General features: G+C 36.3%; 1 protein-coding gene across 6 annotated transcripts; it reads right to left on the minus strand.

Annotated features, from left to right (window-relative positions):
* Positions 1-535: 535 nt before the first annotated feature.
* On the minus strand, positions 536-24,636 carry LOC18437267 (calreticulin). 6 transcript variants are annotated; one of them, XR_966770.3, is made up of 15 exons: positions 24,501-24,636; positions 20,705-20,824; positions 19,982-20,174; positions 19,319-19,577; positions 19,172-19,228; positions 17,835-17,882; positions 17,585-17,671; positions 15,626-15,683; positions 15,395-15,462; positions 15,200-15,295; positions 14,978-15,025; positions 14,830-14,865; positions 1,449-1,514; positions 1,117-1,238; positions 536-780 (listed from the first exon to the last, which is right to left on the minus strand). XR_966770.3 is itself a non-coding variant. In XM_020669121.2 (15 exons), exons 1-14 carry the CDS (start codon positions 24,595-24,597, stop codon positions 1,227-1,229), a joined length of 1,245 nt encoding a protein of 414 aa, XP_020524780.1. In that variant the 5' UTR covers positions 24,598-24,636; the 3' UTR covers positions 536-780; positions 1,189-1,226. The 6 variants fall into 6 exon arrangements, 4 of the variants coding, with proteins under 4 accessions (XP_020524780.1, XP_088716475.1, XP_006847544.2 ...); XM_020669121.2 differs by having other exon boundaries at positions 1,189-1,238; XR_002281506.2 differs by lacking the exon at positions 14,830-14,865.
* Positions 24,637-25,367: the final 731 nt, after the last annotated feature.

Here is a 25,367-nt window from a genome sequence, read left to right on the forward strand (position 1 = left end):
CTAAGAATTACTAGACGATTCTTTTCAAAAGAGGAAAATCTGAATTTTGAGTTTTATAAACCTGATTCTCACCCTCAAAAAATTGAACATTTTCAGTTCAATCTTGGAATATTATAATTTTCCTAGTGCATTAAGAGTGAAATTTTCTTTTTGAGGTTAGCATACAACGCAAAAACTGGGATCCTAAAATTCCTCAAATATTAAGTGTTACCTGCGGGAGTAAATGCTCCATAAGAGTATACAGTCTTTTGGCCATTGAAATATGATTGTTTGCTGTAAGAGCTAGTCTAATTTTAGCCTCGCACACTAATCAGAGCACAAAGCCTTTCAAAACTCTCTCTCTCTCTCTCTCTTATTTGGTATTGAACCATGCCGAAAAGTTATTGAGGGACCGCTCGGATTTTTACCTATCACCTGTCTAGAAAACCAGGGCTTTACATTTAAATGGAAAAGGAAAACCACGGCTTCACATTCTAACTACGGCCTCAACTTAACAATCAAATGGAAAAGGAAAATCTTCATCACCAGGTAGCGGTAGCCCAAGACCTCTCTATTGAATTTGTTTGCATGAGAGGGAGCGTGCAAGAGAGAAAGAGAGAGCGAGCGTTTAAAAATAAAATGCTCTGAAATTTGAAATAATTCACTCCGAGAATGTGAATCCAACCCATCAAACTCAATCGAAAGTATACTATAATCCTCTTAACCAAATAGGATGTGGGTATGAAACGCCTCAATGAGGCCATAGTGGAGACCGTTGCGTCGAGGCTTTCACCCTTTTCACTGCCATCAAATCCATTGTGAGAACGGGACTGAGCCTCATGAGCACACACATGAAAGACATGACCACATATGAACCCCCAGTGCCGGGTGTGAGAAATAAAAAAAAACAATAAAAAATCCCCTCCCTATATGAAAACAAAGCAAAAAACAAAAAACAAAAAAATAGATTCATCTTAATCCTGGCATTAGGGGCAAATTTCCTACTTAAGAACTGATTTTCTTTTTTTCTGAATTATTTTCCTTGCTTTAGAGCATGTATGAGAGAGAGAGATGATTGGTTACAATGAACTGTACGAGAAAATTTCTTATTGAATTAGTTTTTGCAAAGATTCAAACCTCACAAATCAGCATGAATATCCTTTTGAAGAAGGATAAGTAAACTCCAGAGTTGATACCCTAGCCACAAACCTCTATTGCAAAAATGTGAAGTACCCACGGAGGGAAGTCTAGAGTTCATCCTGCGTGATGAAACAAAGAAAAACACAACAAAAAACAGAAAACGAATCTAGTCAACAGTTTGTTTTGTAACCTCAAATCTTTTTAGCAAACAAACAATAACAACAAAGAAACAAGACGTCTGTATCTTCACATGGTACCAAAACTTAAATATTCAAATTAAAACAAAAATGAGGTTAGATAAATGGTAAACTATAGAAAACAATACTCACATGTTTGCTGGAGTTGTCAGCATCATCTTCAGCCTCCTCAGCCTCAGTCTCTTCTGGTTCTTCTTCCTGTTGCCATATGCAAGGTTAGTCAATTCTAGATTCGAACAATAAATGGTAAGAGACTGCTCTTCAATAGAATAAAGTTTTGAAGAAGAAGAAAGGCAAAGCTGTCTATATGCTACAACACAAACTTGATACAAATTAAGTCCGAGATTTCAAAATATCTAAATAAATAATCCAAGAATATCTATTAAACAAATACAGCCAAAGTTAGGACCCCCAAAACACACACACACACACAAAAGAAAAAAGGAAAAAACAAGAAAGAAGGCACTTTCTAGAAGGCTGCAGCCTTCTCATTGAAGTAGGGCTGATCTGCACCAACCAATTATTTTGATGGTCAAGATTTGGCACAAGGAAACTGGTGAAATATGGTGCCCCAGTTTCCTTCCTGCCACATTTTTTCTTTCTCAAGCCTCTCTCTCTCTCTCTCTCTCTCAAATCACAAAGAAAAAACGAGACTGAAAAAACGCCATTTTCAGACATTATTTCAGGTTATCCTCCATCGTAACAGACACATAAAAAGAAGTTACGCCCACTGAAAAATTCAAGTTAACTCTCAGGTAAAGTTGATTTTGACATTTTTTTGGTGATTCCCTCAAGATTACCAGCAATTCCCCAAACCAAAGGAGCTCAAACACATCTTTGATCCCCAATTCCTCACCTCACCCCAAACATACTCGAGATCGAAAAAACTCCAGTTTCAGACATTTTTTCAGGTTATCCTCCATTGTAACAGCCACATAATAGCGGTTACTCTCGTTGAGAAATTCACCTAAACTCGCCGGTAAACTCGATTTTGACATTTTTTCTGGCTATTCCCTCGAGATTCTCGGCAATTCCCTAAACCAAAGGAGCTCAATCACATCTTTGATCACCAATTCCTCACCTCACCCCAAACACTTCCTCAAGTTTAATCTTTAATAAAAATATCAGCATGATTTTCTCTTCTAAAGGATGAAGTACCCATTGTGTGTTCTTTGATGAAATTCCTAGCTCAAACAAAGAACTCCTTAGAAGACAGCAGCAAAGAAAACAATAGAAGATCACAACAGTCTGTGCTCTTCTAAATGGAGGTCAAGGCTCGGGACGGGATTTACAAGGCGAAAGAGAAGAGAGAAAGAAAGTGACCATAGAAGAAGGTTAAGAAAGTGACCATAGAAGAAGGTTAAATCTTCAGGGCGGGGGGGGAGGGACAGAGAGAGGCACGGAAGAAGGCTATAGAGAGGATGAAAAAGTAATAAATGGGTAACCAGGGCTTCTCATGCCCCCATCTTTTGTCAAATAAAGTAAACAAATCTGTATTGTCAAAAATACATGGACATTGCAGGATGCTGCCTACCCCACTGTGCTAAGGATGAGGCCTTACAAAAACTTTTCTATATATGTGTGTGTGCACCAACACGTGTGTGCGCACCCAAAGAAGATATACTCCTGCAGGAGCATAACATACATTTACTTCCACTACTAAAATATTATCTAGGAGTGTTTTAGGACCCCAAATTTTTGGGACATAACCTCCTTAGCCCAAGTGACCAACCTAAAAAAGAAAAGAAATTCATATATCTGCCTGAAAAAAACAACTGTTAGTATTGAAGACCATCCAATTTTTAGACCATCAAATATATATATATATATATATAGTGAGCTTATAGTTGGGCCGTAAGAGGACATAAACCCCAAACCCTGACATGTGTAGCTTACTCATAGTGTGTGCACAAACAATCGTATTTTGGTAAGCCATTCTGATAAGGTAAGATCCACCTATCAAAACCGTGCACGCGTGCTAAGAGATGACCCCCACATTCGCAAGAGTGCATGTCCTAAGGGGGCACCTGTAATCCACTGAACAACCTTGGAGTCCATCCAACTATCAGTCAATTTTGATAGGCCCACTCATGTTCGGACTGAAGTTTGTGACACATAGGGGTCTATTGGGTTGGTCTGAGAAATTGGATTTGAGTTTTTGGGTCTAGCCCAGTGGAGTACCATACGACCCGACCACCTATGGAACTGGGTTTTTCCACCCTAGATTTATGAGAAGTGCCAAACCTTAATTTTTTGATAAGAAATAATTTATCATGATTTCAGTTGACTTTTGGGAATTTTATTTTCAAAGGAAAATGCTTTGATGAATTTATTGTGTACTAATTCCAATTAAGGTGTCCGCACATGTGGCGTGTGGCACACAAATGGCCAATGTGTGCCACATGTGCTTCCTATAGGGCAGCAATGTCATTGCCCAATAAGCATGACACGAACACCTTAAAACTTGACATGGGACCCTTGTTTGGATGTAATAGATAACATGGATAAGTGTAATGTGTTTTTGTGGCACATGTGTGAAGCACATGTATGAAAACATGAGTGAGTTCACATGTGGGAATGTAGAGATTCCATTTTTTTAAATCATTTTATCATCTAATTAGATTGGGTTATCCATTAGAAATCTAAAATAAAGAGCTCTCATTGGTGTGAAAGTGATAAGGGGACAAGTTATGACATGTCCCCCTCCTTTGAAAGGGACCTTTCTAAGGATTAAGTGAAGAGGAAGCTTCACATTTAATGAGCCATAAGGGTGGCATGCCACCCGCATTTAAACTCGATGACGAAGGTATCTTATTGATGGTGGAGATTTCATGTTTATAAAATCAATGGTTGAGATGGAATGATTTTTAAAAATTAAGGATAAAGGGCACAAATGATATTGTTGGAAGTGTGTGGAGGTAGTATGTGGGTATGATGATAAGGGTGTGATCATTAATCATCATCCATGTGATAGCCATCAATGGTGATTAGCTAGGCTAGGTATTTAACCTCTCTCAACCCTTGGATCACTCTATGCGTGATTGAGATCTAATCTAAGACGTAAACCCCACATGAAAAAACTATAAATAGAACCCCTTCCCTTTGGCTCATGGTTCATTAGTTCTTCATTTTGGAACTCATATCCCTTCTCCAAAAGGGCCTCATGCCCCACTCATTGAACTTTTCTCTAACCCACTTCAAAGATAATATTTTTTGTAGCCAAGCCCTTTGATTTTTGCTAAGTCTATGTTCATGATGAAGCCCTTGTGTCCTAAGCTTCATCACGCACCATCCATTATGTGATGGCTGCTGTTAAGCCAAGTTCTGGCTGCTGTTATGTCTAAGAAGTGTTGCTGGAAATTCTCATGACCCCCTTTGCAATACCATTTCTAAGATCCAAATAGAGTTTACCCTTTACATGCCTTTCACCCAAGATGAAGGTATGTTGTATGCAACCTCATCACGCAATTATCATTCAGTTGTGATTACTGTTTTGTGATAGATTGGCTGCTGTAATTTGTGAAAAACAGTGAGCATATTTCATTCATAAGTTTCCTTTTAAGTGGTTAAGTGTTAGAGTTATAAGGGCTTTTCAATTTGTGTTATGTAGATATAGTTTTTATGCTATTTTTGTGCAAATAGTTGAGACCTCTATGTTGTTGGAAATGCTAACATAGAAGCATAACAGTGAGCTCTCCCTTAGCTCCATGCACCGAAATTGGTCCTTTTGGTCCCATAGTGGTTAGGACCTTTGAGCTAAAACCTAGGGCCGAAACTATTGCGTTTCGAGCCTGTTTTAGGATTGAATTCCCACCTTTTGTTTCACATGGAACTATGCCCAATCTTGACATGTTTTTGGGATCCATATGAGTACTAGAACTACGTCATGTGGTGGTAAGATTTATTTGCTTCCCGATATTAGATCAAAACCGGACCCTTCTTGCAATATCGAGAGTGAGTGATAGTCAAGAGTTGTAATCATATCGTTGTGGTGTTCGCACAGTGGTTATAGTGAAATCGACTTCCCATTGGATACTTTAAGCTCATGCACATTGTTACTTTAGTCTTTATTTTGCTATATCTTATTTCATTCGAATTGTAAGAAACTATGCTCGAATTATGAGGGCATAGTTTTTGTTGAAGATTATTGTAATTTTTGTTGTTATAGTTTGTAGTAAGTGGGAGTTTCCCCAAGATGAAATGAAAGATTGTGTAAGTTTTTTGAAAATTTTTTATTGTGCATACCTTATTTAATTCCCTCGATATTACTTCAGTTTTGGCCTAGGATATAGGGGCCCCACACTTTATGAGCTCAAAGGGCCTTTGTTGAAGAAAGAGGTGGAATTAACAAATGACTACTTGAAGACCCACAAGGATGCTTGGGCAGATGTCATGTGACTATTATGACAGATTTGTAGACCGCTAGGAGGCGTAGGAGTGTTTTGAACTTATTAGTTAATTGCCCCATGGAAATCATTTTTTTGAAGTCCATTTACGAATCCAATAAGATTCATGATGTCGCTTTCATGTAGAGTGTTGTGGATCAGTGCATTGCAAAGGTGGGGGAGGCACATATTGTGTAGGTTGTCACAGATATGGCTCTGGCCAATCTGGCAGCTGGTAGAATGTTGGAGATTTCGAGGCCACACATTTTCTGGACGCCTCGTGTGGCTCATTGAATAGATCTCATGCTTGAAAAAATTGCCACAAAGAAAGTGGTGCGTAAGATATTAGAAAAAATAGAGCTATAATAGTTTTTATTTATAGCCACACATGTTTTGACGATGATGAGGAAGTTTACAAATGGGACTGACTTGGTGAGGCAAGGGATCACCAGGTTTGTCACTTCATTCTTGTCTTTGGATTCTTTGAATAAGCAAAGAGACAAGCCCCGAACCATGTTTGTCTCTGAAGATTGGAAGGGGAGCAAGTGGTCGCACCCAAGTTTTAGAGTGGGGTTCAGTTTTGCCTCCATATTTTTGAGCCACTTGTGAAAGTTATTCGCCTTGTTGATAGTGAAAAGGAACTGGAAATAGGGCATATTTTCAAAGCAATGGAGGTTGCAAGAGAAGAAATCAAGCAGAACTTGAAGCACGATGAAAAACGATATGGCCCCATCTTGAAAATTGTAGATGACAAGTGGATATGTAGTCGGAGAGACCCCTACACCTAGCAGGGTATTATCTCAACCCTGCTTATTTCTATTTTGATCTTGAGATAGACAGAAGGGATTCTATCATGAAAGCATTTAACAAGTGCAATGTGAGGCTCCAACCCGACTCAGATCAAGACAAAGTGTCTATGGAATTGGATTTATATCGTTACTCTATGATGACACTTGGGACAGACATTGCAGTAAGGCAAAGGGTGAAGATATATTCATGTAAGTTGAAGATGTATTTATCATTTAAATTTAACTTGATTCTGCGTTTCTAAACTCTAAATTTCCTTAGATATATGTACTCTATTATTTTTTATTTTTAAATGTATTATAGTCTCTGGTGGGCCAACCATTGCTCATCTGCCCCCAACTTGCAAAGGATGGCGCAGCGTGTTTTCAACTTGACTTGTACATCGTCTGGCTGCAAGTGCAACTTCAACACATTTGAGATGATGAATATTTTATTTACCCTCATCGCCTAGCAATTTATTACAATAACTTTCTCGATACTTTTTTTTGAGTAAAGAATTGTAATAAGGTAATGATGTACTATGAAACAGGTACATACAAAGAAGAGAAATAGACTTGAGCAGAAGAGACTGAACAACCTTGTTTTCGTTCAGTACAACACAAGGTTGAAGAAGCGCCATCTAGAGAGGTTTCAAATTGAAGACCCCACACTTGTGAAAGATTTAGATCCAACAAGCGAATAGTTGGTTGAGCATGATGCCAGGGGTAAGCCTATATTCAAGAGAGAGAGCTTGACATGGACCCAAGTACAAGAGGCAGCTGGTTTGGCATCGAGCACTATGAAAGCTACTAGATCCCAAACACAAAGAAAGGGGAAGGAAGTAACTCAGGAAAAGGGAAAGGGGAAGGGGAAGAAGAAGGTGCATATGATGAGGAGGACGATTTTGGAGGAGGATGCAGACTCAGAGGAGACAAGGGAATAAGGTTTTTCTGTGGAAGGGGAGGATGACCCTGATGATGATGGAACTCAACCTCATAATTGAGTTCATCATATTTGTGGGGTGAAAAAGACTACCTTTACAGTTTTGGCCTTTGATTGTCGGATGTGACTTTTTTTTTTGTGACTTATAAGTATCTGTTATGACTTGTAACTTGCGAGATTTAATGGACATCTCGAGTTGCTTTTATCTTTCAATGTCGCTTTTGAGTACTATTTCATTTACAGTCTAAAGTCGTGTATGTTTATGTTTTGATCTATACTTCCGACTTCTTACTAATATATTATATACAAAACTTACTTATTAAATAAAAAAATGTCAATTCGATATAATAAACAGGGGGGAGGTGTGGGGGGGTCCAACAATCTACAAGGATTTGCCCCTCTCCCCAATGCAGGCCGCCTTGGTGCCTAGGCGGCCCAGATCCCTGGTTGTCTAGGAGGCCATATCCGTCTTCTCAAACATTGCATAGCACTAGCTAATGGGTCTTTTTTTTTGCAAAACAAGTAAAGGAAAAATTCGATAACCCAAGGCAATTCTTCTACCAAGTTCTATTTTTCAAGAACAAGATTGGATAACCCAAGGCGATTCTTCTACCAAGTTCTATTTTTCAAAAACAATGACTACTAGGTATTGAATGACTATCTCTAATGTCAAAAAGAAAAATAGCTCGATCAGCAAGACCAAAGAGGAAAATCATATATGAAGCCACTAACAGTTACAACAACCTCCAAGGACAAAGCAACCCATATCCCTCAAATCTGACACCCCTTAAATTCAAATCATCAAAAAGGAAAACAAATTTCTACAAAGAGAGGTTGCATCTAAAGCCATTGAAAATACATTAACGAGTCTTAGCTCAAACAAGTTGCTTGGACACAATGGTTTTGCTACCCAATTTCCTAAGTATTGGCAAATAATGGTGCTGAAATCACTCAAGCTATAAGACACCTTTCATAGATAATGCAATCCCTTAACTTTATCACTCTAACCCCAAATAAGAACGGTGTTCTTTCCATGACCAAATTGAGGACTATATGTCTTTGCAATGTGATCTATAAGGTCACTTAGTAAAATCATTGCTTAGGGGCTCAGAGCAATGCCAAACCATATCATTAGGCCTAAAATGGTGCATTTCCACAAAACTGAAGTATTTTCAAGCATATCTTAATTGCTTTTAAACTTATCCATAGTATACCAAGAAAGCATGGGAAAAAAAAACTTTCGTTTAACAATTGACCTTCATAAAACTTTCAACAAAGGAAATTGGGAATGTTTAAATTTAATAAATGAACTTGAAAATACGGGTTTGGATATATATTCATGTATTGAATTAAAATGTGTATCAACCTAAATGCTCCATCCTCCTCAAAGACACCCCTTTTGACTATTTTAAGGGAAAAACGGGCTTACACAAGGGGATCCCTTATCCTTGCACATTTTTTCCAAGCTTATCAAAAAAGAAAAAGAGCGCAAGAAGTTCCAACCAGCTAGGATCCCGAGCTGAAACTACACCCTCCCCCCTCCTTTATGCGGATGATCTATCTCATCTTCGGTAGTGGGAACAAACACTTACGGCACTCTCTTAAAAGCGTTCCCTTTTCTGCATCCAATCCTACATCAGTCTTAAAAATCCTCATAATAAACAAATAAAAAACACAAACTTTTTCAATTCCACCACCTTTGAAACCCGATAAATAGTTTCTTAAAATGCAAACTTTATACTCTTATATTAACTTTTCCACTATTTTAAGGTAGACTTACCCTCAAACTTTGCTGAGTGTCAACTCATTATTGAGAAAAAGATATCCAGATGTAAAGGATCGAAACTTGAAATACTTCGTCCACTACAAGACTCACTTTGCTCACCCCATGCCTCACCCAAATCCCAAATCTTCAGGTTCCTGTCTTCAAACTACCACCCACCATCATTGACACACTAGAGAAACACGAGATTAACTTCCTTTGTAACCCAAAATCAAAAATATCAAAATCTTTTTAGATGTAACACCATTTGCAAAATCCCTAAAGGTGGTATGAAACACATAAGAGGCATCAGCAGGTCCCCATTGGCAAGACTTGGATGAAAATGGGAAAGTAAAAGCTAATCTATGTGGGGACAGTAAATGGGAAGGAAGTATTTTTGGAGAAATTCCATACGGAATTCTAGAATAGTTGGTAGTGAATCTTGGGCTGGGAATGAATACATGATCATTAATAAAGGAAAATAGCAAATGGCTCATAAGAGATGGTTAAAATATTAATTCTTGGTTTGATCCTTGGCTAATTGAGAACTCCTTGTATTTGGGGAACAAATTCTAATAGGATTTGGGGCTTAGAAGTTCCGTCACCATCTTCCAATATTGGGATGGGAACTCATGGAGACCTCCTCTAACTAGTATTACCCCAACATTCCATATAGAGGCTGGTATAACGTGTCGACACTTGCATGCATGTTGACTCTTAGAGACATGGCCCCAATGCGTGACCATACGTGTCTGCTGACATCATTTTCCAAGTACAATATTGGCACTTTAATATAAGTTTTGGGCAATGTTTGACATATAATACTAAAACTCAACATGGTAGAGCTTGTGTTTGGTCTTTGTCAAGTTCATAGTTTGATTCCCAGGGCCTGCAAATTTTTTCTTCTCGTTTCGTTTTTCTCTATTCTTAACAATAAAAAGGTAAGTTTATGCTCATGACCTTTCCAACTTTTGCATGCTGTCACATCCTTTCATTTCACCATAATTTGTTTAATGTAGTGAAAGGGACTATCAAATTACATATATTTTACTTAACATAATATATTTTATTAATTGTAAAAAATAAGCTCACAATCTCAAACTCACCACCTTGCATTAAACACTTGAGGTCATATGGGATAAACCAATATACCTTAAGGCCTCGTGGTTCACATGGATAGACCATCAATAAAAGGCTTTTGGCTATTGATAGGGCTTAAATGTCGGGTTTCATGCATGCAGCGAGTCCCTCCTCCAGAAGGCCAACATTGAAGAATACAATCGTCTCTTTCATAGCATGTGCCTTTGTTGGAGAGGTTTGGCAAGAACTTATCTAGATTAGTGATTCAAAAGGCGGCCCGCCAAGTGCCTAGGTAGAGGGGCATGGGCGCATCACCCAGGCCTAGGCTGCCCTTCTGGGCGAGGGCCCTTGGACGGACCCTAAGGGCCCGCCTAGGCGAGGGCCTAGGGACTAAATTCTTCTCATGGAGGGACATTTTCATCTTTTTCTCCCCTAAATAAGGGGGAAGGTGAGGGGCTAGGTTCTTGTGTGACCTAAACCCCTTTATTTATCTTTTGGAGTGGAATTTAAAAAAAAAAAAAATCACTTTCTTGTATTTCTATGAGATCGATCGAGTATCTTAGAGTTTACAAAAAGCGATCCAAACGTCGTCATTTTGGTTTGGATTTGATTTTGTAGATTTTGAAGCTTCTTAGTGGGTTTTTGGGAAGTATTTGTGATTGGGAAACATCTCAAACATTGAAGATTGAAGATCGAGCAGAACGGTTAGTTAAAAATCTTCATATTTGAGATTTTATTTGTTATTTCAATGTCTTCTTCAGATTATCCTAAACGTGATGATCTGGGTTAAAAGTATGGTTATAACTGAAATCCAAATGGTTAAAAGTATGGTTATAACTGAAATCCAAATGACAAATTAATATAAGATGTAATTATTGCAAAAAAGATACTAACGGGGGTACAAACCGGTTCAAAAAATACCTTGCCGGTATTAGGGGGAATGTTGCCCCTAGTAAAAACATTTTTGAAGCTATCAAAGAAGAGAATAAGTAATATATGAGTTCGGTAAAACACAAAAAGAAACAAAAGGAACCTTGTCATTTGGATAAGTCTTATTCTGGTTCTTCTAAAAGTGGTGATCCGGGTTGGAAGTATGGTTATAACTCAAATCCAAACGATAAAAATTGTATCAAGTGTAATTTTTGCGAAAGATACCAATTATTAACCGATTCAAGAAATATCTTGTCGGTATTAAAGGGTATGTTGCTTCTTATAAAAAGATTCCTGTAGGGATGAGATAGACAATATTTGAATTTGGTAAAACCAGAAAGGAAGAAAAGGAGCCTTGTTATATGGAAATATCTTCTCCAGGTTCTTCTAAAAGTGGTAATCCGGGTTGCAAGTGTGGCCATAACCCAAATCCAAATGAGAAAAATTGTATAAGGTATAATTATTGTGGAAATGATACTAATGGGGGTATTTACTAGTTCAAGAAATACTTTGCCAATATTAAGGGGATGTTGCCCCTTGTAAAAATGTTCCTGAGGCTACCACAATGGAGATCAAGCAATATTTGAGTTTAATAAAGCACAAAAGTAAGAAAAGGGTGAAGAGGCACCAGGTAGAGCAGCCAACATTCCCAAGGTAAAAGGTGGTAGAAGAACAGGTGCAAGAGGCAAATTCAGAAGAAATAGAGGACAAGCATCATGTTGAAGAGGGAGATGACTGATGACGGACTCGACTCCGATTAATATGATGAGGCTTACCCCACTTCTTCTAATGATGACTGAAGACTCTTGACTCTTAAGGTCTTAGACGGTATATTTTCTTTTCTTTTTATTTTCTACTCTTATGTGTATATCTGTATGGTTGTGTCATTATAAGAGCTACATATTATGAAATGGTATGGACTATGGCGCATGGAGTATGGATTATGGATTGTGCATGTATTACTAATTTATTATTATATTTTATTTTTGGTTGTGCTAGTAATCTATTACAAGTTTACAATAGTTCGGAACTTTGGATTATGGAATTTTTAATATTTTATGATGCATACTCATATTCCCCTGCCCGTCTTCTTCAACCTAGGCCTTAGGCCACCAAGAAATCTGGGCGCCCACCTAGGTGCGGTGTGACCAGGACCCCCATGACTGCCTAGGTGCCGCCCGGCATTTTTTGGCACACTGTTTAGAATTCAATGTCAGAGCCATAATTGATTCAAACATTCAGTCTCTTAACCAATTGGTTCCAAAAGAAGTTCCATATCAAATCCGCAAACAAGCTTTAAAGAGCTTCTCACTCTACTCTAATTTCGATCATATGATAAGAAAGAAACCAACACTGAAAGGAAGATCATCACCATACCATTCAAGGGGCACAGTGGAAGATGATGTGGAATATTTGAAAAAGTCTCCCACAAGGCAATACACCCGAGAAATGAATGAGAAAGCAATATATAAAATATACTGTGAAATTACAGAGCGTCATATGAATATACTCATATGGAAGATACGGGGCTCGGGTGACCCCATCAAAAGGAGCTCAATGAGCTCCCATGCACATTAGTATCATCCCAATATCCTTGTTCTTTCATAAACCAAAAAAGATGCATTTGACTATAACTTCCTTGTTGATCTTGGAGGAAGACCTTTTACTTGGTCGGCTTTGGAACCTGTGATTAACCCCAATTGACACCATAATTGGTTCTTTCTCAATATTAATCTAGTTTGAATGCTGCTCAGGACATTCTTTGGCTTTTCTCGACTGTCTATCACCCAAAACCAAAGCACCCCAACCTCTGCAGCCTTTTCTGGCATGAATTAGACAAAGCTTTTCCTTGCTTTCCTCTTCCATGGTTTGTAGAAGGGGATTTCAACAACACCTGCTAGTCGGTTAAAAAATAGAGGTGGAAGGTTCATGGCTAGCATGGTTGAGTTTAGGGAATTCATGCACCAACATTCTGCTGTAGATCTTCCTTTTGTAGGGACTACTTTAACTTTGTCTAACAACCCATCCTCTCGGACTCTGTCTAAATTGGATAAACTCTTAATTTGTCCAAACTAGCAGAGTCCCAACCTTTTGCAGGGTCTCTCCCTCTTCAACCTAGGCTGGGTGATCTCACTCATTATCAAAGGAGCTTCTCTTAATGTTGTCTTTTGGACAAGTGAATCAGCACTCTTTTTAGGGGTTAGACAGCATCTTAGAAACACATTTCTCCAAAAGAAAGTCTTCGAAGAAATTTTCTACTTATGCCAAGGCCTTTTGGCAACCATACAGCATACATGGCGTGAAGCCAACTCTGAGGTAATTTTGCTTGCTTTGCAATCTCCTTACCTACCTCATTGTCCCAACCTTGACAAAGTGTACATTTTGATAACTTGAAACAATAACAGTTATCAAAAAATATATGAGCTAGGAAATACAAATTCCCAACTGACCTTGAGTATGATAGAGCATACTAGTGATGTTTTCATGTATATACATATATGGATGAATGAATGAATGTATATATGTATGTATGTACGTATGTGCGCGCGCGTGTGTATATATATATATATATATATAGCGAGAGAGAGAGGGAAACTTGTACACGAGGATCTTTGTAAATATTGTACCACACAAGTATTACTCCACACTTATAGATTTTCATCCATCTTTAAACAACAGGAATTGCCCACAAACCAACCTGCAACATATCGAAAAAAAGAATATGGTGGTTTTCTATGAGAGTGAATAATTTATGGCTTTGTTGGTCACTCCATGCTACAAGGGAATCTCACCCTTGGCACATACAACAATTGTTGACTCTAGTTTCACACAGATATCATATCTGGATACAATGACATCAGTGGTTGAGTCTATAAGTTCTATGAAATGTTTTCTGAAGCAGTCATGATTTCACATAAAATAGAGGGCCTAACAAAAGACATCTAGTTCACATAATTATGTTTAATGCCCTTTCAAACTTGGAAAGCATGGTTTCCAGCCAAATCAAAGCTGTGTAGAGCCTATACTTTGATTCATTTATTGTGAAATTTGGAAAAGAAACCTATTTTTTTAGAAAGGCAAAAAGAATAGAGCTAAATTTCAGGTCAAATATTGGATGGGTACCTCATTTTCTTCCTAGGTCCCTTAGACATCACTGGGACCAATCCAAATCTCTAAGTCTCATTGTTTCTTGTAAATGTAATTTTTCTCACCTTCAGCCTTTTAAGTGAAACAATCTTTTGACGGTTCTAGATAAATTGTAATGATAAAATATTTGAAATGACAATGGGACACAGAAAAAGAAATCAAGGTAAATATTATTTCCACGACACTGGGATGAGCTTAGGTGGGAATAGAGGATGTTGTCAAGAAGATGAAGATTTTGGAAGTAGGTAAATTCCAATACATGGGATATAAGAAAGTTAGGAAAAGCTCTCCTATTTGGACACTGGACTTAACTTTGTAGGGAGCTTGAATGCTGATGGGGACATCTTAGGGAAGCATTGAAAATTTGGGCCGTTTCTTCCATGCTAACCACTATCTCTGTTATGTAACCATGAACTATTTCTAATACTCATTTTAAGATACTTTCAATTTATAAAAGAGATACAATTTTTTAAAAACTTACATCTGACTCTTCCGCATCACTCTTTTCAGCCTCCTCCTGTCACGGAGAAAATAAAAAATCCCAAGAAATGAAAAAATAAATATTTTTATGAAATATTAATAAACAACCAAGTTATGTATTTATACAATGGAAACTTCCAATAAAATACCTCAGCCTGTTTCTTTTTCTCAGCTTCATCAAACGCTGCCTTCTCAGCCTGTGAAAGACAAAATGCCATTCTTGAGATGTTATACCAATTCCCATACAAGCAATGTCCTATTTTGGCTTTCCTATAAAAAGAAGTTTATTTTATTTTTCTAATAAATAGAAACCATTACTAATCAAGAGAAAATATTTGAAGTTCCCAATGAGATAAGCATAAGCAACATACATCCTTGTATTTTCCCCAAGTTTCTTCAGCAAACTTCCTTGCGTATTCAGGGTCGTCACAAATTAGAATGTTGTCGAACAGAGTTCCTGATTTGACCTGATTATTTACATGAATATTTAAATGAATGTAATAAAATAACTAACAGATTGTACAAATCTAAATAAACACAAACAGAAAAAGCCTCTCAAAATTTACCTGCCACAACTCAATGGCCACGTATTTCAAATTGGGGAAAACATAAAGATCTGGATCATCCTTGAAATCTGAATAACATTTTATGTTGGTAAGTGGACGACAATAGAGTAGCTAAGAAACTCTTTGAGTAAACCTTAATCCCCAAATTACATAGCCAAAGAAGATGAAGAGGAAGAATATCTACTAATCATAAGAACATATGACAAGCAATCAATGTAACCATTATAATACCTGGGTTGTCCATCATTGGTGCCTTCCATTTTCCCTTGTAAGAGGGGTTCTTGATTTTCTGTTTATCAACAGAAAATAGGTCAGCATCATCTTGATACTTAAATTCATAAACATTGGATCCTTGACTTAAAAAGTAATGAATAACATGGGAGAAAAGGTTGATTTCATTGCATGACGACTGATTTACAATTAGGAAAGAATGGGATGATGCTAGAACACCTCAGATGGGAAAAAACAACATGGAAAAGCCATGAAATATCTACTGGTATCGTGAAGTATTACTACTACCATCAAAATATCAGCTTCAGAATATTACAAAACTGCCACAGTTTTGAGCTTAACCAAGTTCTCCAAAGTTTGAGAAACATAAAAAATTTACCAATTTTTGAAGGATTGTAAATATCAGATTCCCCGTTCGGACATATATACAAACATATATACACACATATGTGTGTGTGATGACAACACTCTTGACACATACATGTGTGCGTGTGGGTGTGCACATATACATACATATATACATACATATGTGTCACACTCTTGACACATACATGTGTGTGTGTTTGTTGTGGACTTGTTTTCTCTAAGATTCACTGTCTGAAATATGGACAGTTTGTGTTCACTCGTGGAGCTGGTTTTAGGCACATCTGACTTGTGTAATAATGATTTATTTATTTATTTTGTGAACTTGAGCACTAGGACAAGTAGAGATTATCCCCAAAGTTTGGGGTGCAAAGGATTCCCTTCAGCTGTGGTTTTGAGCAAGAGCAGACTGTAAGGCAGTCTGACTACATGTGTCTACCCTTCCCCAGCTTGCAGGTATCACAGGCATTTGTTTCATCCCAAACATTGCACAAACATCCTGTTGGCCCAGATGAAAAAGCCCATACAAAAAAATTCTAAAAATAAAATAAAAAAGTTAGAAATGGTTTTATGGAACTTTATAAGTGCAGGTGATCCATGTCATTGCAACTAGATCCAACACTTTAAGAACTCAATTTGTTTTTTTTTAACTGTTAATCTGGTAATAATGACATAAATATACATAATATGTGGTTGAGCAAACCCCTTCAGCCTCAAAATGAAAGGCCCCCATATTTTTCCTTTCTTAAAATGAAAGGCACCCATATTCATCGCATTTTATCTCTGCTCAAAAGAACCATATTTTGTTTCTTTTTTCATTATTTTTTTTAATTAATTTTATTTATTTATTATATAATATTTTACAATCTTCTTCAGAGAGAAACAAATGACCCAGATTTGCACATGAATATTATTAGGATTTTAAGAAAAGTAGGAGTCTAATGGATCCCAAATTTTGCACGAATGTAGGTCCCACCTAGGAGGTCAAAATTATAAAAACAAGAAAAGAAAAAGAACTTGCATAAAACATTCGAGGCAAAATGAGTCTGTCGTTCTCAGCTGTCCTCCCCTTTAATCTGAACCATCTGGCCTATACTATGCTATAGGCCAATCAGCTTTACAGAATCATTTTTCACACATATATGCTTTATATATATATATATATGCACACAAACATATACATATATATACATATGCATATATATATATACACAGACATATATGTGTGTGTGAAGAGAGAGAGAGAGAGAGAGAGAGACCAAAAAGATAAGTGTCTTTCTCTATCTCTGCAAGGGGGTAAACTAGGACAAGCTTGATACCTGTTGTTGACTGCAGATATGTGTGTGTGCACACGAGTGCTTGTCGAAAGAAAACAAGAGGGAAAGAAGGGGGGGGGGGGGGGGAGAGAGAGAGATGTGTTGGCAGGGAAATTTTACTATGTTTTCTCCAAAACCGGTAGCTGTATGTTCTGGTATTTGTAGTTCTCTTAATATTCTGGTCTTATTGTTGTCTCACCATAGAACACCAAATACCAATAACCCAGGAACACAAGAACAAAAAATATAAATAAGACAATGTTGTTTACAATTTACAAACCTTGGGCTTCCATGGACCCTTGTATTCAGGATTTGGAATGGTAGGAGCAGTCCACTCACCATCTTCCTCGTCATCCCAATCTTCCGGCTGATTGACAGTGCATCCACACATTCAAGTGATATAAAACAGTTTCCATACATTCAAATGAGATAATTCAGAAACAAAGTTCAACAAAGCATTCATTAGTTTCATAAATGTAACTTGCATAGAGACAAGCACAATCACATCAAAGGCCTATAAATGAAAGTACCTTTTTGGCCTCAGGGTCTGGAATCTCCTTTGGAATGTCATCATACCCCTACATAAGTGCAGGTAGTGAAGGTCAGTTGATTAAAAAGTTCATAAAAAGAAGGGAACTAAGTAAATATGAATTGTGTGATGAACCCAAGCATAGCATCAAATTGGCCAGTGATTCGCCGTAAAACAGTGGGTATAGGTCATACAGCATACATCAAGGAAAGGACAAGAAACTCAAAGAATGATGACAGTGTTTCAATCAGCCATCATCTTATGCTAAAAGGATATTAAGAAAATAGAACATAACCTAATTGGTCACCTATACGTTCAGAGATAAATTAGCATATGACATAAATATCAAAAAAGAAAAAATCAACATTTGAATACAAATGGATTTCAGCAAATTAGTGAACTCAATATTTGCAATTCAAAGAACTGTATTATTAATGTTTTATTAATTAATATTGTATACTGATGAAACTTAGGAGGAGAGCAATCTTTGCCTTTAGAAGGGAAAGCCTTCAAAGGGTTCAGAGTTTGGACTGCTTCTATTTTTCAAAAGAAAAATTTTAGAATGTTACTCTATATATATATATATATATATATAGGGAATGGATGCTGTCAGCCCATGGGTTGACTGCTACAGTTTCAACCAGTAGCCCAGATTGAATCTGGGCCAATTTGACGGTCACGACCTTATTTTGTATTTTAATTTTAATTTTTTTTGTACACATCCAAAACATTTGAAAATTTAGGCATACTTTCTAATCATCAAAGCGCACTTAATAAAAATATAAAAAAATAATTCACAAAATATAAATTGACCAAAATACCCCAAGTTTCGGGGGTATTTTGGTCAAAATAGAAAAGTTTCTTATATTTTTCGAATTATAAGAAATAGAAAAGTTTCTTATTTTGGTCAAAATAAAAAAGTTTCGGGGGTATTTTGGTCAAAATAGAAAATTTTCAAGGGTATTTTGGTCAAAATAGAAAACTTTCTTATATTTTTCAAATTGACCAAAACAGAAAAGTTTTGGGGGTATTTTGGTCAATTTATATTTTTTGAATTATGTTTTTTATATTTTTATTAGATTCTAATATTTTGTAAAAATAGATGTTAAAAATTTCAAGTGATTTAGATTTGTATAAAAAAAATGAAAATTCAAAATACGAAATGAGGTCGTGACCATTGGATTGGGCCTAGATTCAATCTGGGCTGTTGGTTGACACTGTAGTTTTCAGCCCGTGGGCTGACAGGATATATATATATATGAAACTGGAAAGTGATACATAGGCATCCTAGGCATATACATTAGCAAGGTCATAATTCACAATGCAAAATGAACCTACCTCAGGCTTCTTGTCTTCAGGGTCAGGAATGTATTCTTTTTCATCCCAATCTTCTGGCTGCAAAATGAAATTTGCTTGCATATGAGCAACATTCATGCATCTATAGGAATTAAACAAAGGAAAGTAATTCAGTTTTATTCATTGTACCTTTTTGGCTTCAGGATCCTTTATTTGCTTTGGAGGTTGCAAATCCCAGTCTGTATAAAGGCTCCCAGTTTCTTTCTCTTGGTTATCGATAAGAATGCTATAGGTAGCATCAGGACGAATGATGAAGGTATAGACATGAGTAAGCTGGTCTGTCTCACAGGGCACATCCTTCTTTATCAAGTGGTTTTTCCCATCTCGGCTGAGGATAGCATGGACCTTTTTTGTGCTATAGCCACAGATATCTGGTCCAAACATAATGCTGGAAAGTAGAAAGTTGAAGGCAAGGTCAGATGAATTCGCATCAATTAATACATGAGAAGAAAGTTAAAAATAGTGCTCAAGAGAAAGAGTAAAAGACATTATGTAAATAACCACAACCATTTCAGTTGCAGGACTATGACGACCAAGCTAATGGATTATGACTTGCCAAATAATACAAGTGATACCTAATATATACAGAGACTCACCACATCAAGGCTACAATGATACAAAAAGGATCAAAACACCAAATCTAAAAATACAATGCATGTAAAACTCGAAATACCATTGATATCGGTCTAAATCTACCACCATTGACACAGAACAATGAAACTCTGAATTAAATATTTCTATATGATTCTCCATTCTTGGAAAGTTTGATATGGTAACACTTATGATGAATACCTATATGGTGTCTCCCCACCAAATTTCTTTTGATCAACATCATCACTCAGCAACTTCATATACCCACCACCGCAGTCAAGCTTCTGTTCATGCTTTACAGAAAACTGGAAGACCAATGTCTTGCCCTTATTGCTGAACACAGGAAACTGTGAAGAGATGGCAAAGAACCTGTAATCAGGAGAAGTCTGAATCCCTGCAACCAGAACGCAGATCACACAAATGAAACATGTAGACGTTCATGTTTATCAATGTATATCCACACACACACACAAACAGACACACACACATATAGACATATATATTGACAATGTGTTTATATATATATAAACACATACATGCATATATATGTATATGTATATATAAATATATATAGAAAGAGAGAGAGATCAGAGGAGAAGAGTCCTTGAAAAGCGCACACACACACACACACAGAGATATATATATATATATATATATATATATATATATATATAGAGAGAGAGAGAGAGAGAGAGAGAGAGAGAGAGAGATCAAAGGAGAAGAGTCCTTGAAAAAAAAAGAAAAAGGGTGATAATTCGCTATTGGAAATAAAATCACAAATAGGCTTCTTGCATAAAACATACACCTGCCAATTGACCTTTAGGACCCATCCAACTCCAATTAAAAGCCAGATTCATAAAATTCAGTGTGCAAAACATCTGATAAGACATCTCTAAAGCATACAGCTGTAGGGACAAGAAGTACCTTTGTCATTAGGATCTCCACTCCAATTTCCAGAAGTATGTATCCAATCCCCTGCCATGTTTTCATCTTTCTTCCAATCTGATTTTACCCAACGACTTTCCCAGCCATCTTCAATATATTCTGAAGAATAAAGAAAACAGCAAATCACAGAAAAGATTAAATTCAAACTTAGTCGATTAAATTCAAACTTAGTCAAACATATAGTAAGACTACCATTGTCCACAGACCCTCTAATAGTTTGGAGTCAACATTTTTGATATCACAGTTATCTATAATCACTATTCTGAAATGTAATTTTTTTACCAAATGACTCAATAGGCCAATGAAATTCCCAGCATAAATGTATGCTACAGGGTGAATTGCACATTGGAATAAATACAGAAGGAATGGAAGGTGCTAAAAAATATGAATGCCTTGAAAATTTTTTGAAGTAACATCCAACAACAGATTGACATAGAAATAGAGATCCTGGATATTGAATCCAGAGTGCACACTCCAAGACAACATTTTTGGGTGAAATACTCCAAGAAGATGTTCAAACGTATATGCACATTTTGCTTATACATACCATTCCAATGACATCAGATGATGATTATACCAAAGATTCACTATATTTATTTCAAGCTTATTGTTTTTCTTTATTCCTATGGAGTCTTAATTCAAGCTTATTGTTGATTCCATGGTATCCTTGGCATCCAGTGTCCTATTTTAGGGGAAGCACTCTACAAACTCCAGGAATGGACCAAAAGAAATAGAATAGGAAAAAAGATTCGGATAATCAATAGCTTTAGGGTTCACATACAATACTATGTGAATAGCTATCTGGTTGCTGTGTATCCCGTTATCTGGTGCAATTGTGGGATGTATGATGGTTACTCACTATCTTGCCGAGATTTCTAACTGCCAACCGATATTTGTTTTCAAATGACACCAGTCAATCATTTAGTTATAACAAGTAAGAAATTCAGAAAGTTTACTGAGAAATATAACAGAAAATAAATGAAACACACTGACATCTAAGATATGAGATATATCTACATCTTAAAAGCATTCATCAAGGATTCACCATAAATTGACAAAGTCACCACTCAATCATCATCAGCAGGATATCCAATATTCTGTTTCATTTCTAGCAAAAATATCACTATTTTAACTTTGTACTTTCAAGGATTTCCAAGCCAAATGCTGAGCAGGTCAAGAAACAACATTCAGTTGTATATGACAGCAACAAAAGTGAACTGAAGCAGTGTAAAAGAACTCGTCAAGTTCAGCTCAGACTCGGCCGAGTCACTTAACAAACCCCCCCTCTTTTTCTTGCTTAGGTGGGTACTGCAGCTTCGCTCACCTGAATTACTGCAGTAACTCAGGCAAGTTGTTAGAGACTCGGCAAGTCTCCGAGCCAAGTCTCTTTACAGGCTCACTGAGTCTATCACAACTCACCGAGTCCAATCATTTTTCCCTTTAAGAGGGGCTTTTATATTTTTGAAGTGGGATTTGGCTGAAGTTTGAAAGCTCGCAATTTCTTTGCAACTCCAGCTCAATCTGGGTCAAAATTTGTTACCTAAGCCTATTTTTAAGCTCTTTATCAAACCATAGGCTTGTTTTTTACCATCGAAATTAGATTTGAGGTATCTGAGGACTCTTTGGCAAAGATTGGAGGCACTGGTTCCCACTGACTGCAAAGATTGGAGGATTGGTTTCAACATTTTTGGTGAGTTTCAGTTTTGAATTTAAATTCATATGAATAATTTTTTGGAATCATATCACTAGATCTAGTAATATTTTAGTCATTATTGTATTTTGTGGCATTCTCTTAATAAAAAAATGAAAGAGTATAACGCACTTTTTTCCATATTTCATTATCGAGCTAGACTTATTACATGCATATTTTATGTATAGAGTGTAAGCCAACAAAATCAAATTTTATGATTTTTTATTTTTATTTTATCAAAAATATTTTTTCATCATTTTCTATTTTGTATTCATGTTTTATGAATTTTTTATTTTTCTTACTTTTTCTATTTTCCCCAATTGAGTTTTGTTGGGAAACTCGTCTAGGTCTAGAAAAACTCATAGAGGCCACTTGGGACTCACTGAGCTAACATGCTCCTAGGCCATGGTGAGACCCAAAGAGAGTCTAGCTAATTGAAAACCATCCTGGCATTTTCAGCCTGTTATCGAATAATATTATATCTCACAGACAACTTTTGTATTCATTACAGCGAGGATAGGATTGTAAGAGTATCAGAAATGTGGTGCTTGAGGGCACACACACGCACACACACACGCACACGCACATGCACACGCACACGCACACGCACACGCACATGCACACGCACACGCACACGCACATGCACACGCACACGCACACGCACACGCACAAGCACACGCACACGCACATGGGCACGCACACACTCATGATCACATACACGAGTTTTCTTTCTCAATCTCTTAAATGCAATAGTGAAACAATCCAAAAAATCATATTATTGAAGGGCAGCATATTTAAACCTAGTTCTTCAAAGAGTTTTGATGGATTAATGGTTCACAGAAAAAGAAAACATATCTAGGAGGCCATTAAGGTGATCCAATTTATAGAAACATCTGAAATTGTTTGATTAAAAAATTAGTAATTTCAAATATTGTAGCCAAAGATAGGGGAATCAGAAAAATAAACCTTTGTGAAAATTAAAGTACTTGCATCTTTCAAATATTATCAGGAAGAGAGGCATGAAGGTCTACAAACAAAAAAAGAAAGCTGTTTTGAGGATTATCAGAAAACTTTGGGAGTCTTTCATTTTCCTCTTCAACCAGTTTTTACCCCACCTTTTTAGAGATTAAGAATACTAAAATTTTTTGAGGGTCTTTAGTCAAAGAACACATAAACAGTGCCTGATGCCTAGATCTAACACTTAATTCCCTATATCCAAAGAAACAAACACAAAGAAATTTGTAAGGAATTGCAATTATTGTCATTCAACCTTCTCAAAGTGTAAAATTTAGTATGTTATCAAATATTTCTTAAAGCTCACAGCAAGATATCCACTAAAGAGAAATCAATAGAATATTGATTCACATATCCAATAAGTAAAATTCTAAATCGATTAAGAAATTGGAAATGACAGACATATATTATGGATCAAATACTTCCGTAGCATAGCATTCTTTTATTAACAGATACTAAAATGCACATCATTCCCTGGATCAATCACACTATACGGAACACGTTATAAGTAATATAATTAATATATAAAGCAGCATTATCCACTAAACACTGAAAACCACAAAATGGGACTGTGTAACTACGAATAATGGGACTGTGTAACTACGAATAAAGAACAATCAAACTTATCGTTGCCATCCGTTTCAAACGCTGAAGCAAGCTATATTTGAGTGATAACAAATGTGAGTCGTGAGACTTTGCTCACCTAATCAGCAAATGCATTAATGAGAACTTACAAAATAAGTCACTTATTTTACTCAAGAAAAAAGAAATTAAAAAATTAAGCTAGCATATTAAGTAAAAAATCGATGCGATGGTTAACATGAAATAAGAACCACTGATAAAAGAAGAAAATCAATACATCAAAGTAAATAAACACAAATAATTCAACATATGGCTGATCTGATCAATATACGAAATGAAACGACATTTGAGCAGCAATAGTGTTTAAACTTCCATCAAAATCGTAGCAAACACTAAAATTAACAGCAAATCAAAGCAGTTCATGAAGGAAAAAGCATAATCAGCCAAAACCAGTAAAAGAAAAAAAAAATGAAATGAAGACGCAGGCACCTTCAAATCGTTCTTCAATATGAACTTCTGATGAAATAACAGAAAATAACGAAGAGAAAATGATGGGAACAAACAAAAAATTCTTCAATTTCGCCATTTTTCTTTTACAGAAACGGGAGAGAAGCACTGAAAGTGCGGTAGGTCATTTGGAGAGAGTCACGTTTTATAGCGGTGGGAACCATCAAGAAAATAGAGCCAAAATTAACGGAATCGAAATCAGCCTTGGTAATGTAAGTGGATTCTTTTTTTTTCTTTTTTTCTTCCTAATTATTATTGGGATGGTAGGGTACGAGATCATTTATTTTATGAAAAATTATAGTTTATGTTATTACGAGATCATTTATTTTAGGAAAATTTACGTACATATCCGTTTTAGTTTACGTTATTACGGTTACATCAAATCGTTTTTGTTATTATGGAAGTGTCCGCCTTTTATCTTCCATAACGTCATTTTTTAAAAAAGATAAGTTTGTCCTTTTTCGGATGTTCAACATCCGAAAATATTAGAAATTCGGATGTTGAACATCGGAAATTAGCCGCAGCTCCAACAATGTTTTTTCTCATTTTCGGATGTACAACATCCGATTTTTTGAGATTTTCGAATGTTGAATATCCGAAATTTTTCGTGTCAAGTTTTTCCGCTTATTGGAGGAAAGTTATTTATTTTCTTTTTATAAAGTTGGGAAAAACACATCATACCCCCTTTACTATCCCCTAATACTGTCAACTAATACAGTAATCCACAAAGTTGAAGAGATTGACTCACTATTTAGACGTTATTGGTACTTTATTATCGGTTATTTTATAGGATATTATATTTTTTATTAATATTTGTTGTGTATTTTTTATTAATAAATGAAATTTGTT

This window comes from Amborella trichopoda, chromosome 3, assembly GCF_054954075.1.
Source record: "Amborella trichopoda isolate Santa Cruz 75 chromosome 3, AtrichopodaSantaCruz75HAP2 v2.0, whole genome shotgun sequence".
Taxonomy (NCBI): Eukaryota; Viridiplantae; Streptophyta; class Magnoliopsida; order Amborellales; family Amborellaceae; genus Amborella; species Amborella trichopoda.